This window comes from Anser brachyrhynchus (assembly GCF_964034855.1).
Source record: "Anser brachyrhynchus genome assembly, chromosome: 17".
Lineage (NCBI taxonomy): Eukaryota > Metazoa > Chordata > Aves > Anseriformes > Anatidae > Anser > Anser brachyrhynchus.
Window position 1 is genome coordinate 8416240 of NC_137710.1, and position 24150 is coordinate 8440389.

Below are 24150 nucleotides of genomic sequence, written 5' to 3' on the forward strand. Positions count from 1 at the left end.
GGGGAAAAAGAGCTTGTGACTAAGGGATTGACTGATGGATTGTGATACTCTCATCCAATTCTGGGTTTTACTACCTGGGCTCCGAGGCCTGGATCCCCCAGTTTTAATGCTTTCTTGAAATGCCACAGGCTGGATGTAATTCCCTACAGAATTGGTAGCAAGAGCTGGATGTGTCCCAGGATGCGATTTAGTCTGTGCAAGATCTGATTTGTTCTCTGAAGTTCCAATTCTTTATTGAATGGAGACGGGAGAGGAAGAATTAAGTTGTTGTGCATTTAGGTACCTTGCTAAGCCGCCTGAAGATGGGTGATGTGAGTTTGAAGCTATTATGTACCTCTTTTGCTACCTGGAAGATGCGTGTCCTCACTCTTCCCTCCCAGGAACTCTTCGGGTCAGCAGATTGCTCTGTCGAAGTGCAGTTGTATCATCCTTCGGCAGTGCAAAAGCTACTAGCGATTGCTTGGTTCTGAAAATCGGTGGGTATGCTTGATTTGCTGAGCATTACCTTTATTTTGTAGTGGGTCTGCTTAACGTGTAATATTTAAGTATATATCATATCGCTTCTGCTGAGGCTGACTGGGATGTCGATATCAAGACATCTTTGGTTAACACCCGGTCAATCTGAAAAGCAGGGCAAAGCAATGCAGAGCCCTGAGAGACGTCTCACTTGTCAAAGTGACAAATTGCCCTTTCTGATTCAAAGGACCAGCTTGCATGGCAGAGCTAAGTAGCTACTGGAGAAAGGGGAGGAGAGCATGGGAAAAATACCCTATTTGTTTAGGCCTACCCCAGTGTTTTTTGTTGTTTGTTGCCCTGAGTTTGAAGGTCTTTGTTTTCCATAGTCTAAAACAACTTCTCAGCAGGTTGAGAGGAGCAAGGCCTCTCCCACTTTTCGTTCTTATAAACTGTTTACAATCTCCCTCAGTTTTCTAGCTTTGTATGGAAAAGTTCAGTGGGTCAGCTTTCCCTTTAGCTTCATCCATCATTCCAGTCAATTAGAAATAGTTGAGGGCCAATTGCCCGGTCTTCCATTAACTGAGACACTTCAGATTGTTTAAAATAGCATAAAAGCCCTCTTTGTTGACCGTTGGGCAGGCACTGTGGATTTCCCTCTTGATGGGCAGTTACCGCGTGGCTGAACAGAACCCCAGTGTCTCTGGCAGTATTTGAGGGATGACTATTACTACTACAGGCCTTGTCTGCGTTTTGATTCCTTCTCCTTCACCTCCGCCTCTTGCTTTCCCTGAAAGGTGCGATGCCTTCAGATGGTGAATTACCATGCCTGCTTGCAAAAAAAAAAAAAAAGCTGGTTTGTGGCTTTTCAAAACTTCTGTAGTAAAGGGTGGTGTTCTTTTTTTCCAGTTGCTGAAAAGTTCCTTTTTAACCTTGGTGCTTTAAAAGCTCTTGGCATTATTTGTTAGTTGCTTGTCGTGTGTGTTTCTAAAGGACAAAGGAAGTGTGTAAGTGTTCAGGAAACAGCCAGGGCATTGTGGTGTGCGGCTGAGTTCATTCTGGTACCCCATGCCAGGACAGCCTGCTTTCATTTAGGGCTAACATTTTCCTTATGTTCAGAACTGCCCAGCCTCAGGGTAGGGCTTGTGTGAGAGCTCCAACAGAGCGCTGGAAGCTTGTCATAGGTTAATGTGTTTGGGTTGACACTGAAGTGAGCTGATATGTATAAAAATATTACATTTTGTTTCCCATGATATTTAACTGGAGAAGTAAGCTTACTGAGAGGAGATCAGTTTATCTGTAGCAACGTAGATGTTTATGTATTCCCGTCTTGAAATCCTTGTCCATCTTGCAAACTCTTTCTGATGCCATATACTGCTTTGGTTTCAGTATGGCCTAATCCATGTACTTCTGTTGTTCTGGATCCATTTTGCCTGAGTGATGTGTTATCATTTGATCCCAGCTGTACAGCAGTATTTCCCCTGATTGTGAAGAGTCTGGATAGCTGTGACTGAGCAGCTGTGCTTGGGGCTGATGGCCTGGATCTTGCTGTGTCTTTTGGAACTGGAGGAAAACAGTGTGTGGCAGCCCTTGATTATGAGGAGGTGCCCTGTCATAGTAGTGCTAGCATGTGAGGGCTTACCTGTTTCTCTGTCTGCTCATCCCTTTTTGATCATGCTTCAGGAACAGTCTCCTCTGTGGCTGCCTCTCAGATGACAGAGGCTCAGTGATGTGCATGTGCTAGTGAGCTTGGATTTCAGCTCTTGCGCTACTGAGAAGCACAAAAAGCTCTCTGCACAAATCCAGGGCAGAGGGTGCAGCAGGGATTTGGGGGCTTGGATAAGAGAAAAGGGAGCTCAACGTGTCAGGGGAATATGATGATGATCAGACAGCTGCTTCGTAGCTGGATCTTGTACTGGAGAAAGGTCTGCCACAAAAGTACCAAGCAAGCTTCACCAGTGACTTTCTTGCTCTGTGATGTCCTACTGGGATACCGATCTAATATATTTACTCAAACAAGGAACGTGGTGATCTCAAGGCTTGTTGGACTGATGTGTTTCTAGAAATTTGCCTTTTTTTTTTTTCCTCCTCCTTTCTCTTCCACATGCCTTCAGCAAATAACAGCCTGAGGATGTCTGAGCTAGAAGTGCAGACCTAAGTTGGAAGGAGACCGGTGGGGCAGAACATCAACCCAAGACTTGTTTCTGACAAAATAGATGTTTGTTTGCTTTGTACTTGTAAATTATCTCATGCTTTGCAGAAATTGAAGCTTTAATAAGTAATTTAAACAAAGTATGAGAAGGGGAGGAGAGAGAATCCCAATTTGCTGTAATTAGTGCTCTTATTCAACGCCATTAATTATACCCAGCCTTCTAATGTTCTTCACAGGAGTTGATACATTTGAGCTTTGTCTATGCTGGGATCAAGTGAGGACAAGTATGTCCACTGATGTAGAATCCAGCCTTTGTGCTTTGCAAAACCCTTCAAATTCGGTGTCTAGCAGTAGCCTGGAGTAAGCAGTAGCCTGAATAGCCTGCATTGCAGTCTGCTGAACAAAGGATGTGTCTGGGAGAATCATGATTCGATGTACATGCTTTCCGTGTTTTTGAAGAGGGACTGTTTTAGTGGAAGTAATAATCTACTGCAATTTTATATTATTGCCAGACTGTTTTAAATTGTTTCATAGGCAGAGAATAAAGAACTTTGTTTACTGTTTTAAAGTAGGATGTCTGATCCTCCTAGGGGAGGTTATTCTTTTATTAAGAAAGATATAAAATAGCTGCTTTGATGGAAATATAACTCTAGGAATTGAGATGGTGATGATTATAGAAGCTGTAGCGTTCTAATGCAAAATAAGCCCTAGGAGGTATGTGCCCTAAATGGCAAATCACTCTGTTTTTTAACAAAACGGGAATTACTATTATTTTGATTCTTGCTTATTTTACAAGGTCTTTAGCTATTTCATCTGCACTTAACTTTTACAGGCTGGGGATAAATTGATTGTTGCTGTTGTTTTGCTTTTTAAATAGCTTGGCGTTTTTAAAGCATGCTGGAGATGGTAGCACGGATCAACAGCATAGGATTCATTTGATACTCAAAAAACGCAGGGAGAAAAGCCATGACTACTGATATCCTATGCACTAGCTGAATTACAATCTGTTCTTATAACCTGGTGTTGTCTTGTGATCTTCCTGGAAGGAGCCAAAGATCATTATTTCAAGGGGACCTCACAGCTAATGCATATTAATTTTTGGGAGGTAGCAACTTGACGTGTTTGTTTATTGCAAGAGATCTCCTGTAGCCATTTTACAGGGGCAGTGGGATCCCTCAGGGCCCCGAGGATACTGATAGGCCTTAGTGGCTCTGACCAGCCTCAGGTGGGGCTTCCACCCACATTCTCAGCCCAGAGGCCTGGGCTCTGGGCCCTCAGTTGTGTGGCTGGCCATGAACCCAGCTGATCCAGACCCTGACTTACAGACTGCCTTCCTGGCCTGACCTCATGCCTGCCTTGTCACTGTGGACCTGCCTGGTTATCACTGGACCTAATCCTAACCCCGTCCTGCAGATTTACTTCCCAGCTAGGCTTCAAGCCTCCACCGTCACCATGATACTACCTCTTGGCCAGGCCTGGCTGCCATCTCCAGGTCTGTCTTGCTCACCTCACTTGGGTGCTGTGTCTGGGCACCAGCTGGCAAGGCCCCTGCCCTGTCATCCATGGGGTCCCACCTCAGCTCCCATGTCCCTCAGGGAGCTGCTGGCCCTTACTGTTCCATAATCTCTGTCATTCTGCTTTTCTGCTTAACTGTTTCAAAGGGAGCCTCCCCAGAGGAGGAGGGAGCCAATGTGCAGCATCTATCAAGATTCCTGACAGTCCCCCCGTTGAAGAGTACTGGAAAGAAGTTCCCTTCAGATTTAGTTTTCCCAGATGCTCAGCTGGGAGTATAGTTGTTGCTGTGGCATGGCAGATCCTTCTTGTGCTGGGGAACTCCATTTTGTTTGAGGGGGGGGTAGATCAGAGGGACTTGGCCACTGTGGTAGGAAAAGAGGAGTTGCCATCTTGCTTTTTGCTTGGAAAGCTGTTCCAAACTGGAATTACCTACCTTTAGCAGGCAGGGAATTACCAATAGGATTATTCATTAGGAGTCTCATATTCCAGCTCTATCTGGTAACGTGTGTTTAACTTTGAATAATTAGGCTCAACTGCCAAATGTTTGGAATCTGAGATGCTGAGATGTATTTAGCAAATGCGTCCTAGATACTGCCTTAGAAGCTGAGCACAGAGGAAGGTGGTTGAAAGGGGTGATGTGTCCCAGTTTCTGCAATTTGCAATGACCTAAAATCCATAATGATGGAAACTAAAAACAGATAACAAAATCTTTGCATCTTTTCTCTATTAATGCTAGCTTGTGACAACTACAAGTTAGCAATGTGGAGAAAATACTGGTTTGGGAGATGAAAGAACCACTTCCTTAAACTGATTCAGGAAAGAGTAAACTGGATGATATTCTGTCCTCTTCGTTCACTGCATTCCTCAGTAGCTCATGTAGTAAGAAGGAAAATAGAAGAAAATGCGGTCTGGTTAGTTGTCTGTGTTGGGATATTCAACTTGAACTTTGTAAGCTTTTATTCTGTCTGATGCTCAGGACAGTCTCTTGCTAACAAATCTTTCTCCTGCAGATCTGTACCGTATCTGTACCTGAATCTTCATTTTAGGAGCAGCCACAGGATAAAACCTGGCTTGGTGTTTATTTGAAGTCAATATGCTCTAGTATGCAATTTGCTCATGTTTAAGTGCCCAGCTTTAAAGGTTTGCTTTGCCTACAGGCAGTCTGAATACAAAGGGATGCTATTTTTTTCATAAAGTAAAAGTTTTACAAAAACACAAAGAGCAAAATACTTTTTTCCACCTTCCATCTCCTCAGATTTATTATTGCAGAGCAGAGTTTGCTTCTGAAGAATCCAGAGAAGGAAGAAATGTGAATTCATGCAGTTATCTCGAGGTGCAGGTAGAAATGAGCAAGGTGGATGAGATGCGTCTATGCACGTCCACGTGTGAGAGGAGTGAGCAAGTTGCACCCTGAATCAGTTTTGGCATTTGATGCCACAGAGATGACAAGGAGGTTTACAGGGACGAGATGTAATGGAATAAATATTTTTGTGTAACTAGTGTCTTTGATGTTGGCCAGACTGCTTGTGTGAAGATGCATGGAAGTTCTGAGCCTTCACTGTGTTGCAATATTGTGTAAATCCTTCTGTTTAAAGGGAAGCTCTGCTGTGGAGTGGGGAAAACTGAATTGCAGTTGGAATTTATTATCTTTGAGGAAAAATATGAAGGGATTCAGGTATGTATCTCAGGAGCTAGTTCCCCTCCTGAAGTTTTAGGCAAAAGACACCATCTGACATCTGAACTGTACCATAAAAGATTCAGTGCATCTTGAGTTATCGGCTGTAACAATGAAGTACTGCAGACTGAAAGGGGTGATTTTCATTAGGATCTCAAAAGCCTTATTCTGTTGATAAATTCTGTAGCCTGTGTTACTTTCTGATTTCAATAAAAATGAGAGCAGTGCCTGCTTATATCACCTCTGGTGGTCTAGCACGTGCTACCTTTGAAGGCTGTCCTTGTTGCATTTTGGCTGAGATGATTGCTGAAGGCTTATTGTCATGGTCTTGGTTAATATTAGTACTTACCTGAAAATGAAAGCAGCTGCCTTACTAGAGCCCACATTCCAGAATGTCAGAATACAGCTGTAAATAAAGGAAACTGAACAAGGGCATCTTGGCTTGTTTCAAAGGAAATTATAGATCACACAGGAATTAAATGACATGTTTTCCCTGTGGAGCTTAATGAGACCTCAGTACCCTGTTCCTGCTCACTGGTAAAAAGTCACTTGGAACGATAATGTCCTTCAGAGCTTACACTAAACCGTGGCACAGCAAAGAGGGCAATCTAAAGTTCATCAGAATGAAATGCACTTTTTCTAAATAAAATTTCACAAAATAAAATTTTGTAGTTCCATGGTGATGAGGCTTCTCGCAAGTACAGAGTATTTAAACCTTGAGGTGATTAGATTCGATTCCCACATGGCAACAGTTTCATCCCAATCATTTTGTTTTCCTGTGATGTGAAAACATATACTGAATTTGCCCATGGTGTTTTCTTTAGAAAAAGTGTATTAACTTTGCAAATTAAGGCCCTGTGTCATTCTTCTCCATTAAAAAAAAAAGTGTATGTGTGTGCATATATATGTTCTTTAATAAAGGCTCCTCTTTGTATGCCTGTTAGACAAGATGAGCAAAGCTTTCTTTGGCTTTGAGGCTTGTGTAGCCTGATAGCTTCAGGAATTATAATGAAACGAATAGTCTGCCATTTCATTTCACATAGTTGAGGATTCATAATGCCGGAGAAAAGTCTTATTTCTCAGTATGTAAGCCAGGTCTTTATTGGCCACTTGCTGTGAAACTTCTAAAATACGTTCATATACCAAAGGGGAGCTTCTCTGATTTCTGTGCTGAGACACACAATTGCATAAGAAAAAGGAAAGTTCAGACGTTTGTGCTGGCGAGAAGCAGAAACATTCTCTTTGGGCAGTATTCCTGCAAGAACTGGCCTTTGATCTAGTTTCTTTCTGTTTAGTGTTTCTGTTTGTTGTCTATTTGTTACAAGTTTTAAACGAGCTTACAGCTGGTTAGATCTTAACCCCTTGGCAAAGGGAAGATGTCAGAAGGGTGGCGTTGCACGTAATGCAGCTGTTAATCTGTAGCTGTCCTTTTTAGATTATCATTGCTTTGGACAGTTTGAGACAGGTGTCTGTTTAATGGTAGGTATTGATGCTTTATAGCCTTCTGTAGTCTGCAACTGAGTGGATTTTATTAAATGGAAATAAACTTTTAATAATGTGCAAGATAAACTGCTTTGAAACCCCGTGGTTCCATTCGCTACAGAACAGAATAAATGTTTTTCTGGACAGAAATTCCACTCCTAGACCGGGCATCGAAGAGGAAGCTTAAGGCAGGCTTAAATATAAGGCAGTAGTCTGGTAGTCTGTAATAGGTTGCCTATAAATATGAAGTTCATTATAGCTGCTTCACATGATTTCCATTTACTGAGCTGAGCCCAGTCATACCGGCATAGTTACAGCATGCTTTTATGAGGCAGTAAATTATTCTTTCTTTGAATCTCTATTTGCAAGTTGTTGGGTAGAATGTGTTACTCAGTTGAAAAAGCTGAAATCAATAAAATATTTATACCATGATGGTAGAAGTGAAAAATTCTTTTTTTTTTTTTTTTTTTGCCTGCTTCTTTAGGAACAAAGCCCCAGTAACCAGACATCAATTGCAATGATGCAAGAACCTCAGGAAATGGTGGAAGAAACAGTTACTGTGGAGGAAGACCCAGGCACTCCGACTTCCCATGTGTCAATTGTCACTTCTGAAGATGGAACCACAAGGAGAACTGAAACCAAGGTGAGAGGTTAATAACCGACAAAGAAAATGGGAAACCACCACCTAATCACAAAATAAAAATAGCAGGGATTAGCACAAGCGATGAGAATCATGCTGTTTTGATCCTCAGTGATTTTTGAGTATGTTGCCTTTGCCAGCAAAGCTGAGTTAAAGTTGTTTTTCAGTTTTGTCTCTATGTCCAGATTGCTCCCAATTGGTTGTGCTGACATAGGTGTTCATGGAGCTGCAAACTGAGCAGCAAAAATTATCCGGGTTAACCAAACAGAAATACTAGCACCCACTCCCAGACTGCTCTTTTAAGGTTCGCTTTATTTTATTGACACGATTCACAGAATTGCCCTGTAAACATGTACAGTGATGTGAGAATTAGATGAAATAGAAGGGCTTGGAATAAAAGACTTTTGCAGCCAAGGAGAATGTGCTTGGAAGCATGTCTTCAAATTAGTTATAATCTGTAATAACAATATGCAGTTATGCTTTTGTCCTTTAGGACAAGAAGCATCCCATTTAAATGAAACCACAACATCTACATTCTGCGCCAATACAGTGAATGGGATTTTACTCGTGATGAGTAGGGTATGTTCTCAAGCGACCTGTACCGCAGGTTCCGCTGGATTAGACGCTGCATGTTGTCTTTTCCTGATGTCTTTTTGCTCCCTTTTCTAGGCTTCATGTAAGATAATTTTGCAATCTCTGATGAGCAGGTGCTGCATGTTCATGGTTGCCTTGCATGCTGTTGGGTTCGGTTTTTGGAACAGTAATACGACGTGACGTTTGGGTCTTGAGTTGAGCTGACATCTTCGTTAGGTTTTGGTCTTGTGGAAGATCAAGGGTGATTCCTTTTTTAAAAACTTGTAAACAGCACTGATTTAAATAAAGGCTGTCCAGCTGCTTTCCGTGTCAGGAGGAGTTTAATGGAGGTTGTTGCATATATCAGTGTTTATTTTTACTGACATTCCAGAATTGCAGTCCTCTAAGGTTTGCAGAGGACACTGGAGTTTCAGGTTAGAGTGAAGGAACGTCTGTTTCCTGAGATCAGAGGGCCTGCACGCATTCGTATAAACTGAGTATCTGCTTTAAAATGTTAGTTAAAAGATAGATTGAACTGGCCTATTTTCTCCTTCTTAGAAGGAAATGAAGGACTTAAAAAATAAAAACAAGACAACAAAACCCGTGTTGATTACTTCATCAAATAATCTACTGTATTTCATTTGTGACTTATTTGAAATAAATCCTTTTTTTTTCTAGTGGCAGCAACAACTGTTTACAGGAAGGAAGTGATAAACTTACAGTGGTGATGGACACCTTTTTATATGGACTAATAATAGTGCATATTTTTAGGACAAAGCGCAGCTATGCAAAGGAATAAAATGATAGCTATGACTATAAAAATAGAATAGAGGCCATGTAGTAGTCCCTAGATAACGGAACCACATGGAATGAAATAGTTTGTCTGAAATAGTCACGCCGCTGATAAATCTGCGTGTTTGTCATAACAGACAAGGTGTGTTATTCTCCTTTGTGGTATAGCTGTTGTTTTACCATCTTCCCACAGAAAAGGGAAGTGGTAGCTCCAAAAAAGGAATTATGTCTGCATATGGGGAAAAATTGTAAAAAGAACATCTCTACAACTGCTGTTCCGTTTCAAAGAGCAATGTTTTTCTCTGTTAACTCTAGTTCATTCCAGGCACTGAAACGCATTAAGAACAGGAGGAGAGTGCACAGTTGTCAGACTGTGGTTTTATGTAGTTTCAAATAATTCCACTGATTCCTACTTATGTACTATCTGGAGATGTTTCCTAGTATTTCATTGGTCTATTTAGCAACTCTATAATAAATAAATAAAGAAAAATCCAGCTGTTGAGAAAGTGGCTCTGAAACGTCTAAACACAGACAGGGCTGGCTTAGCCCTAACTGTTGAAAGAAACACTGGGTCTTTGCTGAGGTTGTTGCTGTCTGAGTGGTTTTGTTTTGACTTTTCCTTATTGTGATAATGTAGTGTAAATTTAAGAGCACTTAGAGATGAATCCGAGGTCAGATTTTTTGTGTTGTTTTTAATCACTTTGGTTTCAACTTGTGTTTTGTTTTTGGTAGTGAATGTGAAAATGAAAACTGTTATCGTTGGAATTCCATAGCATTGGTTAAGTGTCCTGCAGTTAATTGGCATTGACTTCCTATCACTTCTAATAGGTATCATCACGGTGCTTTTATAGGTCACACTATTACATGTGAGTGCCTTACGGAGAAAATGAAGTTTGCTCGTACATCATGTGTGGTGGCAAAATTCTGACCTTGCTGCTCAGGTGAGGACAGTGAAGGAGAGTTGCTGTGGGTTGTGAGATGCAGACGTGTCCCCTGGGCATGCAGCTTGCTGCAGGAGCAATGGTTCTCCTCTTGACTAATGGCTACAGATGGGGCTATAGTTGAAGTGTATGACTTGATCAGCACCGTCCTGGTGCTCTGCTGCAAGCGCATGAGTACTTGAGCAATTTTAATCGCCCTGGGCCAGTGCTGCTTCTCTGTAAACAAGCACACTAATCAGTACGTACCCTATTAACTGCTGGTTGGGACCTACAGAATTTGACTACCTAGAAATTGGCTATCTCAGATAAATTGCCACTCTATTGCAACAATAAAATACTACTTCAAGGCAAAAATGTCATCTCTCCTAGTTTAGAATCTGCCTGGTAGAAGAATCCAATGCTGTTACAATTTTGCCTTTTAAGATTTATTTAATGATTGTTCATTTGTATGGCTGTATACACAATGGCTTTCAGAAACCAGTGGCGCAAGTTGCAGCATGTGCCTACTGGCAGGAGTAGGGCTGGAAGTTGTGGTGCTGATGCCAGGGGTCTGTCCCCATGCCCTGGGTGCAGTGGGTTTGCTGGCTGACCAAGGCACGTCTGAAAGGGAAGATGCTGCTGCCTGGAGAGAGTGGGAATTGTATTGTCAGTGGACTCATTTTAATGAGTTCTTTGGTGATGCTCTCGGTAGTAAGTTCTTTTAAAACTGCTGTTTGGTGTCTCTCTGCCTGTTCCCTCCCAGATTTAAAAAAAAAAAAAAGAGAGAAGAAAAAAACCACCATAAATCTGGCCTTGCTTTTGTTGTCTTTGCTTTTTACCTTTGTAAAGGAACAGCATTTTCTGTGGAATCCTAACATCTATTTACAGTAACAATGTAATCTGTTACTTACTAAGGGTAATAGTTAAATTTGGGATAGTCACACTGCGTTTGTTCAATGTTGGGAGTTTAGTTTTATGTTAAGCTTTTTTTTTTTTGAGCAATCAGTTAAAGCAAGTTAGGACAACATACAAATAAAGGTTTTTATGCTCTACACTGTTGCATTTGCTCTGGGCTTCCTTGGAGAAGGCCTTAGAACCTCTCTCTGTTAGGTCTGTAACCAGATGGTTCTTCTGGACAGTGCCAGTCACGTTTTCCAACCCTACTTGTCTTAAAAAGCAAGACAAGTTGCTTCCTCAGTCAAAGTAACACAGGTCATATTTTTAAGAGATCAAGAGACCAGAGGAGTTTTCCAAAGGTATACTTTCTTGTTACATAGCTTATGTGGGGATTAGTCAACCCTCTGTGTATTTTTGGACGCATCAAAAGAAAACTGTTGTTTGTTTTTGCTGTGTTGTACAACTCGCTAGCTTGCTGGAGTGATGTCTACGAAATTATTGCACTGGAACTAGAGCATAGCAAAAGCTATAAATGCGGATGCTCCTGTATGCTGCTGTTCCTTGTTTTCTGTTATAAATCTCTCCCTCTCCCCCTTTCCTTTCCCTTCCTCCCTCCCCCTCCCCTCCAAACCCTTATGTATAGAGGTTATTCTCTCCAATAATACATTAAGTAAACAACTTTAACGCAGAAGCGTTGACAGTTTGGTGTGCTTTTCCCCCACATCTCTGATGATGCCTGTAGCAGTGAAGCAGGAAGAAGGCATAATAGAATTTAATATTTGACATATTTTAAATAGAGAACATCTGCCTTCTCAAAAATGAGATATCTGAGTAATTTTCCCCAAACTGTTATTATCTTAGTACTGTGCTGGCTAAGTCCCTATATAACATTCCCTGCACAAAAAACATATCAGATAATGCTTCATTTCAGCTTTATAATCTCTCTGGAAGCCGAATACCTATCGTGCTAAACCAGTGAAAGTCACCTTGGGGACAGGACTACCACTTTTCGACTGAAGGCTGGAATGCTGCCATGTGTCAAAGGGAACATGTTTGTAAATGAAGAGAATGGAGTAAAACAGACGAGATTTCTGCATGTTTATATTAATGCTTGCTTTTTTCTTTCTTTAGGCACCTTTTATTTTTGTCTTTGTTGAAATGCTGAAAGATTTGAGAGATCTAGGTCACTTTTCTTCATTGAAAGTGATATTTTATGATGACAAACTGTGAAATCAATCTGTATACAAAGCTCTTTTATTTCCAGTCCATCCATTTGCTTTGCACTCTCAAATACTCACAAAGTCCAGGTCTTTCCCTACAGTGATTCCTGCTGCTCTCCCTTCTTAGCACCAGTGACTGGAAAGTGCTTGTGGCTTCAACTCCTCAGTTGTGTTGGTGCCAGTTAACCCGGGATGCAGTTCTTTGAAACTTTGCAGAAAATTCAGAGGGAATTAGATAATGGAGCAGGAATGGATTTCAGCTGAAGTCAAGGGCCCTTTGAAAATGTGAAACATTAAGCTTAAAATTGAAGGGGGGAAATTTGAGCTGTTGTTTTGAAAACCTATGGGGTGAGTTCTTACATAACATTTAATAGAAAGAAAATAGCTTCAGCCTGCTTGAGCTGATTAATTTTTACAGTCCATAGTTCAAAAATAAGCTCTCAGAAATGTCAGAATGCTTTTATCCTTGCACATTCTTTCTCATCTGTTTTTGTTTTATGACATAGTCTCAACAAAATTTTTAGCCCTGTCAACTTTTATAAAGTACTTAGTTCATCAAAAAAAAAAATAAAATAAAAAGGAAAGGAAAAAAATGTGGGGGACAAAACATAACTGAAAAACAAAAGCTCTCAGTAATGAAACGGAAGGCAGGAATTAGGAGTCATTGTTAAGTTGACAGCATCTGCCCATGACAGCACACTTCCATTGAAATCTCAGTACTGTCTTTCTCCACTGTCTGAGCGCTGTGCACTTTGATGAACCTACTTGTACCAGCTGGACGTGCATCCAGTAAGTCAAGTCACTATTTTCCCATCACTTGAAGAAAAATAGAAGGATAAAGGACAAAAAAATATGAAAGCTGCTTCAAATGTGTGAATATTTCCTTTGTGTTTTGTTGGCAAATGGCTTTCCAGAGATGGAACTAATGACTAATGTTATCACGGAGCTTGTAGGGTAATTACCTAACAGAATAATTGCAGCATGGCGTTGGAGGGGAACAATGATGAGGTCAGTAAAACTGCATTGTGGTTATATTTCTGTCCGGGGGGCAGGTGAGTGTGTTGAAAGTACCCACATGCTGTTCCTTTAGAAGACTGATTGCTTTAGGATTTTGGCTCCAGAGGGCCTGAATAAATTGGTACTTTGGAACTTTTTTTTTTCTGTGGCCGAAACCTTAATATAATTTACAGGAAATACACAACTACAAATATTTTTCAAGCATATTCAAATAATCTCTTCCTAGAGAAGCAGTCTGTAGCTCTTGTCTGGTAATCTGTGGGATTATGGCAGTGAAACAATTGAGCACTCTTTGATTTGTAATCAGGCTAAAAACCTCTTTAAATGGATTTTCTTTAGATAAACAAAGCAAGTCAAATTGCAATATCTCCAAGTAACTTGTATGTCTAAATTGTTCATTAGAACATATCTGCGGTGCAGAGTTCATGCTAATAAATCTTTCTGGAGATTGGGCGCATCTGCGGGATCAGGTGTCTCTCAGATAAGACACTGCTGGGACTCCCGTTTGGAACAGCTTCGTTTTCTCTGGCTAATGCATCAGTATTAGGAAACCACAAAAATCTTGGGAGAGAAGATTACTGTGCTGTCAGCTATTCAAGAGTGCCTCTGTCCTTTTAAGAAATATAAATGAAACATTCCCTTGAGCTGAGTTTACTGAAATAAAGGTTTATTGTTTTTTTTGCTTGGAAGCCTAATAAATGGACCTTCCTCTGTGTGCTGGCTAATTGCTTCCAAAAAGCTTCCCTCTATTGTCCTGTAGGCAACGATGTCTGTTTATCAGATGATAAATCTTCTGTTTTGATGCCTGCCCCTGACAAATGAGGCGTAGTGCAAACACTCCCTCTCTCAAAGTAGGAAGACTCGGTTTGATTCCCCCACTGTAACACCTGTAGCATTATTGAATGCTTTGATGCTAGGAGAAATGTGTACTTTAATGCTTGAGTGAAATGTTCCTTTTTATGTGTCTGAGAAGGGGTTTTTGGTTTTGCTGATTCTTTCTGCTTAGGGGCAGCATTCAGCAAGTGGCAGAAGTGAAGCTGTGCTAATGGTGTAAGCATGTTCTCCTGGGTGTTGGCTGATGCTGTGTCTCTGACTAGCACAGACATGGAAAACTAGTCTATGCTCAAAGAGAGGAAAATGAAGCAAATTGGGAAGAAATTGCAACTGAATCTCCTGTATTCTGTATTGATGATAGAAATCTCTGTACTCTGTAGAGCACCAGAGCATGGTGAAGAACTCTCAAGTGCCATTAAATGTAACAGTTAAGTCACAAATTGAAGTCACAAATTGTGTAGGAACTGTTTTTCAGAAAGTTCTGATTTTGTACTTTGTCGTCTTTTGTGTAAGTGTACTAAATTCCTGTACTCAATTGTCCTCCCTATGGCGTTTCTGTGTTGTTTTACCCCATCCTGTTTGACAGCAACAATGATTGTCCAAAAAATGAAACAGGTAAAAATTACCAAGCGTCCACACTGGCAGGAGAAATGGTGGCTGAAGACATGCAGCAGTGGTAGCTCCTCTGCAAAGCCTGTGTCCGAGGATCTTGCAGGTCAAAGCTTGTTCCTTCTTTTGTGCAGTTGCTGCAACCATACACAGTAAATTAGGTATCTTGTGTTGTCTGATCTAGAAAATTTTGTGAAAAGTTGCCTGACAAACTATACATGCACTACACCACGTGTCTTGAAAATAGGAACTCGGAATTAGATTTAGGATATCTGGCTTCTGCTGAATAGCGCTGAAAGAAAGAGCTTTGTGAGGATACGCGAGCCCTCTTCTTGGCATCGGGAGAGCTGCTTTTTTGTTCTTTACTGTGCAGAAGTATCAATTTCTGATTCATCAAACTGTAGAAATGCTACCTGACTTCCTGTTATTCAGGTTACTGGTTCCCCAATTCAAGAATGCAAAGTCCCAGCACTTTGTGTCCAGTCTTGTCAGGGCTTTGCAAAACTCGCGTATTTCAGGCCTGAGAAATGTTGCTTTTTCGACTGTTAGAAGATCACTTTTGAGCACACTACTTTGAATGAAACTTTTGTTTCAAACTCAGTAGGAGAACACTGAGCTGTATTCCACTTGTTTATGTCCACATTACAAAGAGCCACTGTAAGCTGCCCCAAATCTTTTTCATCCCTAAATGCTGTCTAGTTTTATAAATGCCATGACAGTCGTCATGCTCATGCTGAATGGAAAGTTGGAGTATTGTGCACAGGTAATAAGCAAATAATACTGTTGGATTCTGTCACAAAACAATTTTTTTGTTTCTAGCTTTCAGTCCCTTTATTTTAGTTATTATAATGTGTGCCTTCAATTCAAAAGGAATATTTGGAGGGATGGGAACTAGCATCTTTCCTGAAGTTTACTTGGTAAGGAAATCCCTTTGGGATTAAGAGGAAAACTTTCAGCTGTGGCCCAAATTAGGCAATAAGGTTACATTGGTACCTGGCTATGCTTTATTCGACATCATGATGCTGCTTAATTATGCTGCTGGTGGAGAGCCATTGTGCTGCTTGCACTCTTGCAGGATTTCATTGATTCATTAGGCTAAAGTATCATTTACTCACAGATGCCTCGAAGAAAAGAAATACTGTTTGGGTGAAATTGTTTGGGGTTTCTGTGTGAAAACATCTGGCTAGAGGACATGTCTGGAGCTGCTTCAAGAGATGTACCCTGATTATTTTGTTTAGCGGCAGTTTGGCTAATCCGGTGCCAGTCTGTATGCTTAAATCAGAGGCTACAGGTCCAGGTATCTACATGGGCTTCAGGCCCAGGGAGCAATCAGGAATACCTGCAGTAGTCCTTGTTTCTCCTGATGTACGCATTTCACTCTGCAGCTTCTGTGAAGAAAAGTGTCATTTATGTATGCCTATTTCTCTGTATACTTGCTTTAGAAACCCAAAATAACTGTCAGTAATTGTGTTGTGTGTTCCCTTCCTGTGCATAATCCACTCTTGTGTGTTCACTCTCCCTCTCATCTTTGTGGATGTGCTTTACGTAAGACAGAAAGTCAGCATTTTCTTGGGGTAACCTTTCTTATACATAAAGGTAACTTTGTAAGGGGGTAACCAAGGGTAGCTTGGCTCCTGATGGATTTCTTGTTCTCCCCAAAGCAGCTTTTGCTGGTCATTGTGGAAGACAGTACAGAAGTTGGTGGACTCCACGTATCTAACAAAACAGAAATTTCGTTGGTAGCTTGTAAATAGCAGTGGCTTTTGTCCAGAGCCGTCTTACGCAGATTACCAGACTTTTCCCATGAAGGCAGAATGCTCTTGGAAGCTCTTGAGGAATCTTTGTTTCTTACCCTTTAGCAAGAAATCCTGAACACAGTGCCCTCTGGACACTTCATTTGCAGCTTTTGTCAGTTATGTGAACTAGTCTGATTCTGTCTGTTGAAACATGCTTTACAGGAAAAAGAGATAAAGATGTATTTGTGATCAGGTTTTTCGTTAATACTTTAAACAAGCTTGTCTAGGCCAGTATGGTTAGGGTAACTGCAGTTGCAAGAGCTGTGTGAAGTTCGTGTTCGTTGTTCAGATTTGTTAGTTTCAAGACTCACAGCACCAAATGGAGTGAAACCAACTACTTTTTGGGTTTGTATGATAATGGTTGGATGTGAGCAGATCTTCAGAGGGAATGTGGTTGTGTTGTCTAAAAGCTAGTAGCCTGTTCTAGGTCATGGTTTCCTAAATATTATTGCCAAGTTTGAGCTTCAACCGCTACCCCATGGGACAAACTTCTGGATCAGGCAGGAGCACATAACTCTTTGTTTCAGACTAGAGAATGTGATATAGTATTTATGCCAATAGGGGGAATGGGCTGTGGCTCTTCCACATCATAAAGTCTTTTGTAGGAAAGATATCTCTTGAAAATATTTTGGGCAAATTTAATCTGGTCTGATGCATTTGTACTGCTTCTTCGTGCTGTCAGCTGGCTGCAGAGTTTTTGATTTGGTATTAAGAGTCCCAGAATGCACTCAACTCTGGATCTATGACCCGTCTTTTCAGCTCTATATAGAGATACTTTCACACTATTAATACAGCATACTAAATGTAATATGTGAATTTGTAATAGGAGTACACCAGCACTTCTATTCAACAGGTTTGTCATTGTAGTATGTTTTGTGGTGCTTTCTCCCAGTTTTACTGATCTGGCTCTCCTTATGTCTCATCACATTGTGCAGCAAGGAGAAAATTAACGTATTTATTCACTACTTTTTCACAGGTTACCAAAATGGTCAAAACAGTCACCACCAGAACAGTACGTCAGGTCCCGCTTGGACCCGATGGTCTGCCGTCAATGGATGGCTCGTCTCCCATGGGCAGCTACACAGATTCAATCGACAGAAGGTACATGAAGAACGGGGAGAGGTACATCACGCCACAAGCATCGTCCACGTTAACCAGATCTTACAACAGCTACAATGATTCTTACCCTGACAGCCACGAAGGCCAGTATCGCCCTTATATCAGTCACGATGGCTATGGAGATCTATCAGACAACTATGGCAGCTTGTCCCGTGGTGTCAACTACCGTCCTCGTTACGCCTACGTGCCAGGAAACAGTTACCGGCCAGACGATGGTAGCTTCACTTTGCCAAGCAGAAGGGATAACTACGGTCCAGTTGCCCAGCCTCAGGTGCCAGTGGGCAGCAACGTTGACTTGAACCGCTCTCAGCCAGAACGCTTCCAGCCAGAGCCCTACGGACTGGAGGATGATAACCGCAGCCTTGGAGTAGATGATGAAGGATATGAACTGGATCCTGATTATTCTACTGTGAACCGAAGGACATCTGCAGGAGTGTCAGAGAGAGGAAGACCTCATAAAGGAAGGTAAAATTCATGTTTCTTGCAAAGCTGTCTGTGGTTGTTTTGCTTAGTTGAACATGTACATCTGAACTCTTAATGGCCTGGTAAGTTCAGGAATTAATTGTCAGGAAAAAAAATGCAGTGGCTATGGTCAACATAAGCACTGTAGTGAAATAAAGATCTTAAAATCTTAAGAATGGGAAAATTGAAAGATGAAGTGGGAAGGGCATTACACGAGACACAAAAAATAAACTGGTTTGGAATTGCAATGCACTTGTGATCTTGGCTAGGGAAATGATCATCATGTCTCAAAAGCAAGTGTAGGAAAAAAATATGTCCTAAACATAAGAGTGGGAAGTACAGATTGGCCTTCTTGAGGAAGAATTTTCTTCTAGGTAAGGGGAGAGCTCCCTAGCCTACTATGAACAATGTAGAATACGTCATTCCGTTAGCCAATAAATAACTGCAAAATGCACATGAAGTACAGAAGGGAGTGAGTGTAGTGCTCAGAATCCCTTTCACTATGTTTCTGGACCATTCTAGTGTACGTTTAATTCAGCAAGAAAGAAACAATCTGGAAGAGTGCTCGGTGATTTTTTCTTCCTAAGGAAGTGTGACTGCCCTGAGTTGTCCCACTGCTGTCCCACACTAGCAAGGTAAAAAAAAGGGAATTGTAACCTGTGAGACTTCTGACAGGTCTGGTTATGCACGCATCTGCCAAACAAAAAATTAGAACAGCTGTTTGGTTGCAGATGAGCTGATACCTGGTGATGAGGGGATGCCTCATTATATAAAAGCTCTCTTGTGAGGTGTTGGACAGCCTCCGCTCCTGGGCCTGTGTTTATCGTACACCCTCAGCTGTGTGACAAGGCTGTGCAGAACCTCACTGAAGTACTTCAACCATTCTGTAAGATGGGATTGTTATCTTATCCTGTCAGTCTAAATAAAGGGGAGATGAGAACATCTGTGTTGCCCTAAATGTAACTGAAGAGACCAGTCACAAATTACTTCTGGTTCAGTCCCTTCCCAAGGGTCATTTCTATTTTGTGCCATATTTTCTGGTATTAGTTGTTTATGCTGTGCTTGCAGCTATCAGCTCTTGCATTGGAGGAAAAAAAAAAACAAGCTTTGGAGTAGTCTTATTACTTGGCTGAAAATCATCTTCTCTGTATGAACCTGAAAAAATTCTATTGTTCTTCAAGCAGTGTTCAAATTTTGCATATGTCTGCACGAAGTCATAGCCTCGTGATTTGTGCTTTGATATGGATTTAGTTCAAATGATTTTCTTGTAGTTTAGGGTAGTTTCCAGAGCTGTGAAGAGTGGCTGGAACCCACCAGCCTCTGTGTCTGTAGGTCATCCTTAGACATGACACCTCTGGCCAGAGGCTTCTCTTCAGCAGCAGCAGCAGTAGTCCATGGTGGGATTTGTGTGGGCCTTTTCCTTGTTGTTTTTCTTGCAGCTCTCCTGCTTGGAGAAGTTACAATGCTGATGGCTTCTTTCACCCTTTCATAGCTCTGTCTTCCTTCACACTTCTAGAAGTTCATTCTCAAGTGAAATGGAATCACCAAGCACCTGCAAATTGCCATCTGTATAAAAAAGAAAAAACCACAAGGCGGCAAGGCGTATCTGCCAAAACCTCCTGGAAGTCCCTTCTGTCATCTTTGCTCTTGCCAGCTTGCTAACAACTGGGACCATGTTGAGGTTTTGCAGGGCTACAGTGGGTGCCAAAACACTAATCAATTTATCAAACTTTAGGTTCTACTTTCCTGCATCTGAGCAAAGTTTACAGTGCTAGTTAAAGACAGTCAGGCAACAGGACTTCTAAAGTTTTTATTAACATTTTTCTGACACTATGCATGATGAATAATTGAATGCATTCTTAGAACCTGCCTATTTGCATTTTTAAAATATATTTTTAAGCATCCTTTTGATTTATTGTTCCTTGCAGTTTGGATAGGACCAATTCACAATTTTTGTTTTACATTCCTTTTGTTGTGAGTTTTTCCATGTTTAATATGATCAAGAGGATTTGACAAGTAATTAGCCTGACTGTGGCAGCAAACTTTAGCTTGTGAGCACATAAGAAGATTGTTTGAGGGGCCTCTTCAGAAGTAGTTACTTTTTGACATTTCAAAGAAATACTTGAACAATTCAATAAACCTGCGTTTCAGATATGCTACTGATCTGCCAGAAACTAATGACAATAAATAACGCTTTGTACTAGGGGAGGGTAATTACTACTTGATTATTTCTCTCCCTAGGTTTTTTGGAAGAGGTTATTACTTGTGAAAATGATGAAATGAATGCGATAAATTGATGGAACCTTTGTTTGTAAAAAGATTTTATGTAGAGTAGGTATAATAATAACACTGTTAGAAGGTCTTCTATCTCACACTGACTTTCAGGTAGGGCAACTTCATCGAGTGGTGCTGGGAAAGAACTGAATTCTTCTGTTAGCTGACTGCTGTGGAAATTAAAGTTATTCTCTCTTTCTCTTCCTTTAAAAAAGTTTTCTTCCCAATACGATGCTCTCACTTTCCTGTAGTTTAAAATATAAAAAGCATCCTTCCTGTCCATTACTACTTGTGATGGTGTTGTGTCTCAGAGGACAGAGGGAAGTCTCTCATCCAAATCCAAGGCAGTTAAGTTCTCACCTGTATGTGATAGGCAGCGTCTGTAGGGGATCCTAGTCAAGGGAACTGCAACTACAGATTGTTCTTCATGCTCCTTTCCTGCTCCACCTGATTGATTCCAGAGATGAGTATCCATTGTGGTCTTCTGTCATCACCAGCCTCATTTTAAGCTACTTATGTTTCATTTTAAATTGGGGGGAAAGTATGTCTCTTCACCAGCATTTACAAATCCAGACAAGTGCACAAAGGCAAATATTCCATCTGTTTGCTCTTCAGTGCATGTGGCTGGCTTTGGTTCTCATTACTTTTATATTGAGTCTCTGCTGTAACCTGTATTATTTTCTGAAAGAGGAATACCTGGCATCTGTTGTTCTTGTCCTCAGCATGTGCTCTGATTTGGATTAAGTCAGATTGCATAACAAATCAGGGTGAGAGGAAAGGCATTTGGGTGTATGATATTGGTCTAATAGTGCTCAGATTTACTTGTGAAGGTATTTACACATCTTTACTTGGGTTTGTGTCATTTTTTTCTTCATTGGGTAGGTTGTCTTTATTAAATAACAAGTATTTTATTATAGTTTCTAAAAATACGTAGTCTCATGGTGGTGATAGGTGTTTTGTATACAGCCCTTTTTAAAAGAGAAGCAGGAATTACTGAATATTTTTCATTCACAGAAGACATCCCTAATATTATTTGAATATTTTTGATCATTACATTGTGGTTAATACAAATGAGCAGGAAAAAATGGCCAGTCATAATTCATCCTTTTTTTTTTTAATCATCTTCTGTTCAACTACTTTTCTTTTGCCTTTGTAGTGATTTCTTTCCATAGCATGTCATTACAGTTTGCACTTGTATTAGCATCCATGGGACTTTTTTTCCCTTAAACAACAACAAACAAACAAAAACACACTCTGGAGCAGCTATTGCTACTGTGCATTCCAGACTAGACAGCATGGGAATTTTTCATGTTAATGGGAATCAACGACAAACCAGCTTTCTGCTGTTAAATTTTCTGTCAGAGGCCTGATTTAAGAGACTAACGCTATTTGTTGCTGGTTACTTCACGATCCAAGTTTTTACCAGTAGGAAATGGGCCAGATTTTAGATTAAGTAACTGTAACACTAGGTCTTTCTTGCTTCTGTTATGTATAGATAGTGCAAGAATATTGGTACCACACATTTCTTATTCACATTCTACTTGTAGTCTCTTTTTAATCTAGAATATAAAGGTTTATGTTTGCAGATTAGCTTTGTCAGCACTTCTGGCCTAACTCCACCCGCTTCTGGGCTCCCAGCAGCACCTGTGCAGGCACCCTTAAAGCTGGGGAAACGTCTGTCACGGTAAATCAGCCTCTTTGATTTAGAAGCCAACTATAGGAGTAATGCCAGGGTGTAGTTAATGCTGGGACGCTGTCTCGTTTGGGGCAGACACGCCTGGCAGAATGGGGTGGAGCACAAATGCAGTCAGTTTCGAGAATTTTTGTGTTGTTTTGTTTTTTTCCTCTGAGGCTTCTCCCTAGAGTGAATTTGTTTGATCTGAGTTCGTTGATCTGGACACAGGTAACAGAAGACTGATGTATGGCTGAGTTTTTTGTGGCAGCTGCAGTCTGAGTCAGCTCGTCCATTAGCAGCTTTTAGGTGGTTCCAGTCAAGGTGATTTCAGTGTTGGAACCATATGGCCTGTAACTCGGACTTGTCTCAGCAGAAAATTCAATCCAGTTTTTGAATCCTCTTGCACGTCCTCCCATCAGGGAACAGGGGCTGGCAGAAGCAGGACCTCATTCTGCAAAGCCTTTAGATTTCCTCTTCAGTGTTTTGGCACAAAGTTCGCTACTGAAATCCCAAGCCTTTTTGGTCTTATATCCAAAAGCAGACACCAGCTGCAAACTGTGATGAATGTAACTCATGTATAAATTGCTGGGAATTAAATGTGTAAATCCTTCACCTGTTTACTTAAATGTGCCTGTGCTGAAGCCACAAGGAAGATGATAAATCCACAAGTGCTCTCCTAGTTTTTATCTGTGCTAGAATGTGTTTCAATCAATTCCCTGAGACAGGTGATCAGTGAGACCCACAGCATCCTATAAACTCAGCTGCCTTGCTACAAACAGATGGAAGGCAAGATGCTCATTGTCAGCAACCCTGACACACTACCAGATCTCTTCAGTCCCAAGAGTAAAGAAAGAGCCTTTGGCCTCCTGAGCACAGGTGACTATCTACTGAGGTTCTCGTTACTCCTCCTCCTGTGTCAAGTAGCTTCCCTTTCCAGCATAGCTGCTCAGCTGGTTAGTAGTGAACAGTTCACATAAGAATGGGACTAGCTGAAAATACAACAGTTGTTAAGTCACTCGTCAGTATCCATGTCGTTCAGGTTCTGTTTCTTTGAGGACACTTTGCCTCTGCTGTGGATTGGGGCCAGGAGTACGTGTTGTGGTCAACACTTCACAGCAGGGCAGTACCTGGTGGGTTATAAGCAGTGCTGCTCTCTCCGTCACCTGTGCAATTCATCCTAAACCATCCATACTCACAGCACTCAGGAATGCAGCCTCTTCCTTGCAACATGAAACACTTGTCACCATCCTATATTTTGTTCTAGCACAGCTTTGTGTTCTGGATACTACATCAGAGAGGGATCATCAAAGCATCAGTTTTTGTATTGATATAATGGAAGGAGAAACTTTTTTGTTCCAGTAAGCAGAAAGTTTGGGTGTGATCCTTTTTTTTTTTGATGCTTTATTTCAGGTATTTGACATTCATATTTAATAACCTGCTTGACAATTAAAAAAGAAAAAAAAAGAAAAAAGAAAAAAGGTAGTGTTGGTATAAGAGTTATGTGGTGTTCTCTCATGTCATGACAGCATTACAATTTGCAATCCTAATTTTGAAGTTTTATTTTGAGCAAATGTTACAGAACCACAGAACTTTGTGTGGCGCAGAGGAGAAGATACGGCATAAGGGAGATGGACCCATCTGCATGGTTCTTTTTGGAAGGCTTCATCACAGTAATGCAAACAAACTGCATCCCAAGACATTAATTATCTTTGTGTATTTGAATGGATGCCAAGGAGAGAGATACTTAACTGTGCAGGTGTAGTGAGGTAGTGTATGGTTACCTTGCAGACAGGGCTGAGAAGTGCTGAATTGCAAGTTACCAAGTCAAGCATGCAACAGCTGTGCAGAGGGCAACTACCAAAAATAATCTTCTACTTTTGTGCTGTCAATAAGAATTTAACTTTAGGAGTTGTTTGAGAAAACAATTTCTTTTTGTTGTAATTTTAACGCTGGTTGTGCCTAATTTGCTTATATAAAAACAAAATTTAGTTTGAGTAGCAGTTTAGGGGTTTTGTTATTACTTCTGCCCTATGTATATGCACAAA

At 40.9% G+C, this 24150-nt stretch overlaps 1 protein-coding gene across 14 annotated transcripts in view; it reads left to right on the plus strand.

Annotated features, from left to right (window-relative positions):
- The window catches only part of ARVCF (ARVCF delta catenin family member), a 275731-nt gene that overhangs the window by 171021 nt on the left and 80560 nt on the right, over positions 1-24150 (plus strand). For all 14 annotated transcript variants that reach the window (XR_013940399.1, XR_013940400.1, XR_013940401.1 and 11 more), the window contains 2 exons: positions 7762-7920; positions 17552-18159. Coding sequence is in view for 10 of the 14 variants with exons in the window: in XM_080559763.1 (XP_080415889.1) it covers positions 7762-7920; positions 17552-18159 (767 nt within the window). In the remaining 4 variants the exon portion in view is untranslated. The remainder of the gene's footprint in view (positions 1-7761; positions 7921-17551; positions 18160-24150) is intronic.